Raw genomic sequence first — 10,000 nt, forward strand, 5'->3', positions numbered from 1 at the left:
TGAACGTTATGAATCCTCCAGTTCAGATTCTGTCCGTCACCATCTTTACCAGTTCGGAGGGGTTTGGAGCAGGAAGTGACCATATTTGGACGAGCTGGGGGAGGAGCCAGCGGTGGATCTGACCGATCTGATCGGAAACCTGACGATACTACGTCCCGCCCACCGATAGCTGTAACCTGACTGCACCACAGGCCTGTCAATCAAACAGACACGCCCCCAAAAACAGGTCTTCTTGAATCTTCTTTTCTAATGAATGAGGGATTATTTTCAGATGGACCTCCAGAAAACTAATAAGAAGGAGTGACTTTAGCTAACAACACCGAGATAACTGATGGACACATTTTATTCACTTTGGATTTGATGAGAGAAGTTGAATGGGAGTCTATGGAGCCGGAGGCTTTTTGGAGCCGACCTCTAGTGGCACTCGCTGGTATTGCAGCTGAAGACACTTCTGGATCAGAACCATTTTACAGACCTGAAGCTACGAACTCTTTTAGAAACAGTCTGTGGACCTACAGTTTTTAGAGGGACTATTTTCTCGGCGGAAAGTAGTTCTGGTAAAAACGGATTCCAGTAAAGGTCTGTGGACTTTGTAAGATTTATAAAATGCTCAGCAGAATTTATTTGTTCTGATGCATGAAGCTCGCTGAGTGTTTCAGCTTCATTCTGTTAACAGGACTTCAGATCAAACAGGAAATTTACACTTCAGAGTGAAACTGTTCTCTGGTTGGTGTCTGATCTCGTCCTCCGCTCACCTTCGTTGTCCAGAGGCGTGTACGGCGGAGGGCTCGAGCTGTCGCCCTCTGCAGAGTCCTCCGGGTCCGAGGCTCCTCCCTCCTCGCCCGATAGGCTCAGGTTGTCCGCTGTGTTTTCCTCACCGCCATCGAGATCCCCGAGGGAACCTGCAGGAGGAAGAGGAGGGAAGATGATAAACATTCTTCTTCCACACAGACATCAGAGGACAGGACCACAGCAGAGGTGGAGCTCCGCCCACAGTGAGACACAGACATCAGAGGACAGGACCACAGCAGAGGTGGAGCTCCGCCCACAGTGAGACACAGACATCAGAGGACAGGACCACAGCAGAGGTGGAGCTCCGCCCACAGTGAGACACAGACATCAGAGGACAGGACCACAGCAGAGGTGGAGCTCCGCCCACAGTGAGACACAGACATCAGAGGACAGGACCACAAGCAGACTGTCACACTGAGCTGGAAACAAACAGCTGCTCAGAAATTAGGCCGATAACATAAATAATATATTTTCGTAGAGTGTCTCAAAGTTAAACCGCAGTTTGGCTGAATGATGCGACTTTTCAAAATAAAAGCTCAGGGTCCCAATCGAAAGGATTTTATCAGTTAAATCTGATATTACAATGATGTATTTGAGACTTTTCTCAGCTATGTAGATAAATGTGACTGAACATGAGGAGCTCTCAGACACTTTTATTTTCCCAGAGTAGCTCTCAGAGGTAAAAAGGTCGGAGACACCTGAGACGTCTGAAGACACATTTCTAACATTAATATTAGAAAGAAAAGGTTTATTTAGGGGGAGAACAGCAGAGCTAAGACAAATCACAGACATTTATTTCGATATATAAACTGCGCATTAATAACAGATTGTTCCCCAGAGGTGAGAAATAAAAGCTCGTCTAACAAGCTGCTTCTGATCATATGAGCTGTTAGCAGGAAGTCAAAAAAACAGAGAGGCTTTTTATAACCGGACTCATTGAGGAACCGGTTGGGAGGATTGGACACGCTGAACGCTCTAATCCAGAAGATTAATAGATTAATAGCACGGAGCCAAGGGGGACCTTAAAGCTAAATTACAGTATATACCTAAAATTGCAGCTAAAAGAGTGATTAGCGCCGGGCTGATCTGTATCAATTACAGTTTTATAATCCCTGCTGACCACAGTAATTATACAGTACTTTTGATCTATTTTAGCCTGTTTGAAGATTACATCCAAAAAATGAAGTCAGTTAATGTGGATTTAATGAGAGTTAAAAAAAAAAAGAAAAAAAGATGGAGTCATTAATAAAAGACTCAGAGCTCCAACCTGGAAACAGGCCGTCATATTTATTTTTCCTCGGATGATTGAAGGCCGGCAGACGAGGAGACGACACGCTTCCCTCCCGCGAGGTCGCCACCAAGGCTTCATTCAGAGAGAGCATTTCTTTAAGAGGATTAGCAAGCGAGGCGGGAAAGGGTTAACACGAGAGGAGTCGCGTGCATGATGACGACGGCGTCCTGGAAAGTCGAGCAGGGTGGCACATTGTTTAAAACAACTAAATCACACAGTGAAATTAATACCCACAGAAATCCAGGAGTTTTTTTTCCCCTCGATCCAGACAGGTTGTAAATTAATTTTCATTAGGTGGCGTCGAACGAACGGAGGGATTGTTTCGGAGCTAAAGCCGTGACTGGGGGGCGTATATATTTACAATGCTGGAACAAAAGGAGTCTATAATCTATACAAAGCACACAACAATACCCGTGAATAAAGCAGCTTGTAGAAAAAGGGAGAGGCAATTTTTCTAATTCTGTTAATTTCACTTCCAAAGCAATTAAAAGCAGGCAGAGATAGTGGTGGGAAACAATCGCCGGCTGACAAAGTATTTCTGTCTTTGTAAATGAAACATCTTTAGGCTAATTTCAACTTCCACGCCTGCATGGTTCACTCTAATTTCAGATAAAATTAACACAGCTAGATTTGGACCTTCATACATTTTTTTTTTAAAAGAGTAGAGGAGAAAGAAAGACAGAAAAAAAAAAAAAAGATCGATCCTGTACACAATATTTTTAGAATTAGGTCCATGTCGCCGAGCTCTGCTAGATCTAATTTTCAGTATCTATAAGGACATTTTCATACAATTAATTTTCCTTTAATCATAATTGTACAAAGGGACTTCTCTGTATAAAATTCCAATTATATTTCCTGTTTAAAATGTAAGTTTGAATTATGATTTCTTTCCTCATTACGGCTCTGGTTTTAATGAATCAATCGCTGCATCACTGCTTTCAGACATCAAATGGTGCGGAAAAAGTTTGGGCTCCACTTTTATCCAAGGAGAAATATTCTGCTCCTGTCTCGGATCCAGTTGGCGGAGAGGATAGCGGGTCTGTGTGATAAGTGCACCAGCATCCCACTTCATTTATCCACTTTTAAAGTTAAAGCCTTTAATTGTTACGGCGCGATATCCAGGAAAATTGGAGTGAACTGAAACGCAGGAGATGGAGAACTAATAAAGAGACGTAACCCACATGTGTATCTGTCGGAGGACGTTATTACAGCCGAGCCGTTCGGATGTTCCCACCGAGCCCCGAGCTTCTTAAACTCCAGGTTCTCGGGCCACTAAAACTTTCAGAGAAATGTTGGAGGACCAGACGAAGAACTCGAGGTTTTGAGGAATTTCTTTCCGCTTCAGATTTCTCCGCGAGGTTTCCTCCGACAGAGCGATTTATTTTAAAAGGTTAGAAGGAGGTTGGACGCAGTAGAGACGACGTGGTGGATTCAAACCCAGCAGAACGCAATAAAACCCCAAACAGGACGTTCAAAAATGTACAAATCTTTAGTTTTCATGCGGTTCAGAGGGGGAGAGCGGAACCCAGGTTATTTACCGATGGTCCCTAAACGCCTCACATGCAGTTGTCACCAGGTCATAAGTAATATTTAGTATTTAATTACACAAAATCTGTTCCACCTCTAAAACCACCGTCTGTTGATAAACTTCAAGTTCAAAGCTCCGCCTCCTGAATTTCTTCTTCTGTGGTGCCCGACAGGTTTTTCATTATTCCTCCCGGCTGCACAGAGAGGCGTCCAGCCGCTGAGCTCACGGACATGAAGCCACACTTCGTTAGAAAGAGGACAAGAAGTCCTTCTATTGTCACATTTACCGAAGCTGAAACCAACAAGTGTTATTTTTGTGGGCGGGGCCAACAGAGTCGAGGTTACGTACAGTAAACGGTCACTGGCGCCGACGACATTTACTCCTGTGTTAACGTAGCAAAAGTTATGAGTTTAAAAATGGAAACTCGTCAGCGTGGATGTAACCGAGAAATATTTCGATAGTCGATTGTAACGAAGAAATTCAGTCGGTGCCATAAAAGGATTGATGTTGGGTACGAGTGCAGTCTGCAAGGACTCATCGAATATTCTACTCATCGATTAACCTCCTGAACACTTTTTAAATTCATCATTTAATGTGTAAAATTTGAGAAAATAATGACTTCTGATGCTGCTGTAGCGAAAGAATTTCCCCTCGGGGATTAATAGAGTACAATAAAAAAACAATTAAAAAAACTGGCTTTTTGTGACAAAATAAACAAAAGTGTTGCTGATTATTTCTGATTCATGTTTTCCACAAAAATAAAACTTTTATTATGACAAACCTCTCAACACATCACTGCTGGAAAAATGTGTCTTAATAAAACAAAATAAAGATTTTAGATTACGGACTTACTCCTCAATAAAACGGTCATCTTTCAGTTGTTCGTCAGGTGTTGGTGCTGTTTGAGGAGCATTAAGCTGAAGTTCTTCATGTCAATCAGTAAATCAAATAAAAAAGCTTTGAGATGACTCGTGTTGTGATTTTAGAATTAACATTTCATTGAAAAAGTGTCTAACAATCAATAAAAAAAGGGATAATAAAGATATACTTTTTGCCTGAATGTGAGATTTGTTCTTTGGATAAATTTCAGTTGGTTTTTAAAGGTGAGAACAAACTCAGGACGATATTGAAGCGTTAAGTCAAACAGTTTTTAAAATGAGAGAGAAAGTGAATGAAGTCTGGTGCTGGAATAAAAGCGGGAGCCAGATGTGGAGGCGGCGGAGAGCTGGAAGACTGCAGCTGTCTGTCTCGGAGAGGCAGAACAAAGTGCAGCTGATGAAGGCGGTGGAGATACTGCTGCTTTATTAACTCTCCGTCCACATCAAACCTGCAGCTCAGCGCTGATTAAACACAGAGACAACACACATCAAACCTGCAGCTCAACAAGCTGATTAAACACACGCTAATAACCCGCCGCACAAAAACTACATCAGACCTGAAAGCTGGAGACGGGGGGGGGCGGGGGGGGAAATCAGAAAATCACAGACTTGTGAAGAGAAACATTAAAAGAGGATATTTAGAGAAAGAAGAGGAGGAGAGGAGGAGGTGGGAGCACCTGACATGGAGGCGCTGTGGAGAGGAGCCACTTATTGATCACAGCCAGCAGAATCACCACCGAGTACTTCTAATCAACTTTGCACTTTAAACGTTTCCCTTATCCGTGGCCGCCGTCCCCACCGCGGGGGAGGGGGGGCGCATCGATCCGTTATATTCAGATTCAATAAAAATCAGCTTCTGAGCCGCTAACGGACGCACGGCGACAAACTCAAGCAAAGACATCGATTCCTTCGACAGATCTGAAATCCAGGTGGACCCATCGATCACCCCCCCCCCCCCCCCCCAACGTGCTGTTGATAATGAGCGGGGGGGGGGGGGTCTAAACACGAGCTTCGCACTTTGATTTAAGAAGCATCTTCTCTCACCCAGTCAAACAGGAAGTGAATGTTCATACTCAACAAAATAAAAAATAAAAACAACAAACCCGTCAACATCTGAACATCGCAGATGTCCATCAGAACCGACCGACACGTCTTCAAATGACTCCTCTTCTACAAAACCTCTGAAAAGCTGACACCTCAAATTTGCTGTTTATATGTTGTATTTTAATCTGCTAATTATTTAAACATTATATTTCAGGAAAAGTACAAATATATGACCTCGAATTTCAAAATAAAAGTGGCGAGCACATTGGAAGTGAGAAAACGCGGCCAGAACAACCAACTCGGGCGGCGCAGCGTTGAAATGTTTCCGTACCAGAACTTGATTTCGATGCTCCTGAACTAACTACTAACTAACTACTTTTCACATTTTATAAAATCCATTTTAGCAAAACGACATTACGCATCAGAGTCCAACTCTTTAGTTTTAGTAGTCGACGTAGAGAAGTTACGTGAAGCCTCGGGACCTGAACTTGGTACCGAATGTTGAAGCTTTTTCCGATAGTCACTAGAATCTACTGGAGTTCATGACTCTTTGTTTTTCAGAAAAGGACATAAATTCGACCTTATTGATCAGTGTGGTGTTGGTGACTGTAAAGTTAGTAAAAAACAAACCTTTTTAAAACATTTGAAATGGCTCTGCTGCCTGCAGGAAACACAAAGCTCCCGCTGACTGAAAGAAATGTGCAGGAATGAAGCAGACGAAGGGTGGAGATGTGAAGCAGCTGTGCGGGCGGAGGAGTCTGCGGTGTCGGAGGGGAGCCGGTGCACTTGAACGCAGCAGGGCGGAGAACATCAAAGGCCTGAGAGACGGTCTCAGTGTGAACATGAAGAAACTGAAGTCGGAGGATTGGAGGTGTTTTCTGTCCCTCCTTCCTGCCATTACCCCCCCTCCCCCCAACGCCGCCGCCTCCACCTCTCTTTCTTCTCCATCCTCTTTCCATATCACTGCTGCTCTCTCTCCATCACTCCTCCATCTCCTCCATCACCCCCCCTCCTTTTCTTTTTGCTGCGCTGACTGGGAGCGTCACTGTGCGGATAGCTGGGAGCCGTTGGCGGTTATCGGCTCCTGCAGACTCTCTCTGCCGGTCTGATCTGTCTCCTCTTCATTAAGCAAATACGCCGACGTGGAAATGAAAACATAATAGCTATTTGATTTCCAGCGAGATATTTTGCATATTGGTTCGGAGCTGATAGTGGAATTTCATCAAGTCGTTTTTTTTTTTTTCCTCTCCTTCTCTCCTCCCTCCCTCCCTCCCCCACCTCCTCCCTCCATCCTCCTGCTTTAAAAACTGAATTACTGAGCTGGGCCGGCTTTCAGCAAAGATTTCTTTACATTGCTGGGAAGAGAAAAAAAAAAGAAGAGAAATCTAGTTCCCCAGGAAGACTACTTAAACGATTAAATATCCCCCCATTCCCATCTTCTTTTTCTGCCTCTCTCTTCTTGATAACAAGGAAGAAAATTTAAAGAATTCGCAGTGCTTTAGGTTGACGGCACTAATCAGAGATAGGAGGGAGAAAATTAACTCCTTAATGAGCAGAGGCGTCTCCCTGATAAAGGTCCTGGGGAGACGGCGGTGGGACACGGGCTCAACCTGACGCAGGGATGGAGAGTAATCCCAACACAATGAGAGAGGCTTGACACCACGCAGGGAGAACAATCAACTCTCCTCTTCCTCTGAGGAGGAGGAGGAGGCAGAGGAGGAGGAGCAGATACTTGCTGCTTGGGCACGAGGAGGGCAGGTGGAGAGATATCAGCCCCCTCGGAGCCACAGATACCCACAGAGACCCAGGCCTGATGGATGGTCCGGTGGAGGGGTATCCTTCACGGCCCTGGAGGAGGAGGAGGAGGAGGAGGAGGAGAAGGAGGAGGAGAGCAGCCTATCTGATGGTCCAGCTCCTCTCAGGAGGAGCATTCAGCGGCTGCAGCGCTGAAATAAATCCGGCGTGCTGGAACAGCATGTTGATTCAGACCTGATAGGTTAGGTTTAATTTACTGTTCATACATCTGCATCTTCGCATCATCCTAACATACTTTTATTTTGTGTTTAATGTTCCTTGTGTGTCTGATTTTATTTTGAAGTTGAACTGAACTTCCTGTCCCTCTCTCTCACCTGATTGGTTGAATTTCTCAAACACTTTTTAGTAAACGTCACTGAAACAAAGGAAACGGTTCGTTTGTTCGGAACTATTTTCTGCATTAAAAGTATTTTAACATTCAGGTATTTAAAATGTGAAGATGAGATTTAATATTCAATTCATTTTTTTAAATAATTTGGATAAAAAAAAAAAAAAACCTTTGACTTGTTAATTAATCAAATTAGCAAATAAAAGTATCAAACACAATTAAAAATCTTAACAGCTGCATGACAAATTGTTGATGTGATAAAAATGAGTTGATAATGAGGTGCTCAAAGAAAAATAAAGATATAGAAGATTTAGAGCTTCGATAAATCCAACAGCTGATCACCAGAAACTGAACCAGCAACAATGCTGATCATCAAATAATCATTCTCGTTATTGTTGAAACACAAATTGGTGTTTCCAGCTTCTAAAATGTGATGATCTGTTTTTCTTTGTTTCACAAACACTCAGCTGATCAGTTTTGGGTTTTGGACTGTTGTCCTGATGAAACGTGACACCTGAAGGCATCACGAAGGACGAGAGGATTAAAGATCGACAATACTTCATTAACTGAGATCAACGGATCAATCCAAAATAAAAATGTTTCTTCTCTGGTAAAAAAAAAGTCGACTTCAACATCAGAGGAATTCGTCTCCATAATGTATTTTGAATAAAGAAGGAAATCGTTCAGTTTAACATTGTGACTCTTTGTACGAACTTTTAACTCCCGCTACACGTTTTAATCTCAAACTGAACAGGTCGATGTTTTATTTCTGAATATTTGGTATTTTCTGTGCTGCAGAACCGAGACTCCGGAGAACCCAACTGAACTTTGAGCGCGTTCATCGCTCGGCGTCTGAAGTCTGTCGAGGATTTATTAACGCAGCGCCGGTTAATCCGAGCGACGCCGTCGAGGAGCTCCAGATGTTAGATAACGTTCAGGAGATGCTGCTTTCAGCAGATTTCATCAGCTTTCACACAATGATGGAATCAGACCCGTGTGACTAATACAGTCACCTCCTGCAGTTCCTTCCCTCGGAGAGCAGGACGCCGGGGAGGTGCACCGAGGAGGAGCGGAGGAGGAGCGGAAGACCGGCGGAGAAGCGGAGGAGGACCGAAGGAGGTTCCAACATCAGACTGCTGAGAAAGGGAAGCTCATTTTATTCGTTCAATAACTCCAGCTTGACGTGTTGGATCACCTCCTCCACCTCCTCCAACTCCTCCAACCCAAACGAACTTCATGGGGAAAACGTTACGACGAGGAGACGTTACGACAAGGAAACCTCCTGAAGCGACTTTTCTCAACTTCAGTTCCATTATCAATAATAATAATAAATGTATAAACTTTACGTGAAGCAGTCGAATCTCAGTTCAGACTTTAAATATGATATTTGAGTCTTGTTGAGTCTTGAGGCGGATTGTTGCAGAAGCATTACAACCTCCTCCTCCACCTGTCTGTCCCTGAACGCAGCACAGAGCTGCACACGGACGACCAACAACCTTCATGATGCATTCAGAATCCCTGAACGCAGCACAGAGCTGCACACAGACAACCAACAACCATCATGATGTATTCAGAGAGTCCCTGAACACAGCACAGAGCTGCACACGGAGGACCAACAACCTTCATGATGTATTCAGAGTCCCTGAACGCAGCACAGAGCTGCACACGGACGACCAACAACCTTCATGGTGTATTCAGAGTCCCTGAACGCAGCACAGAGCTGCACACGAACAACCAACAACCATCATGATGTATTCAGAGAGTCCCTGAACGCAGCACAGAGCTGCACACGGATGACCAACAACCTTCATGATCTACATTAAAAAGATCTACAGGACAAATAAGCAGCAACAACCTCCTGAACATCAAGACTCGCTCTGTGTTTTTAACGGACTGATGATCAAACCAAGAGGAGAAAGGAGTAAAAAACAAAAACAGGTGGTTTCCAATAAAACCCAGAGGAGGGGGCCGAGGGGGCGGGGGGTGCTGAGACCCTGGACTACTGAAGGCATGCAGACGGAGAGCCGGCCGATAACCGCTGATAACAGATAGAAAATAGCAGCAGATTTGAACTTTCCCACCATCCTAGGATCCACAAGAGGGGAGGAGGGGAGGAGGGGGGGGGGTTCTACTACATATTGAATACCCTCCTATCTACAACCAACACCCCCCCCCTCCTCCCCCCCGTTTACCTCCCCGTAACCCAACAGACGGGCAAGGCCAGCAACACAAGGTTGACACACACACACACACACACACACACACACACACACACACACACAGAGACATACACAGACACACACACACACACACACACACACACA

The 10,000-nt window shown here is 44.3% G+C and overlaps 1 protein-coding gene across 1 annotated transcript in view; it reads right to left on the reverse strand.

Moving 5' to 3' along the window:
* The window catches only part of zfpm1 (zinc finger protein, FOG family member 1), a 102,608-nt gene that overhangs the window by 52,721 nt on the left and 39,887 nt on the right, over positions 1 to 10,000 (reverse strand). The window contains 1 exon segment of the mRNA XM_069140014.1: positions 756 to 902. Coding sequence (XP_068996115.1) covers positions 756 to 902 — 147 coding nt within the window.

Source organism: Embiotoca jacksoni, unplaced genomic scaffold (genome assembly GCF_022577435.1).
Source record: "Embiotoca jacksoni isolate LCO1_2020_lvr unplaced genomic scaffold, fEmbJac1.0.p SCAF_89, whole genome shotgun sequence".
Classification (NCBI taxonomy): domain Eukaryota; kingdom Metazoa; phylum Chordata; class Actinopteri; family Embiotocidae; genus Embiotoca; species Embiotoca jacksoni.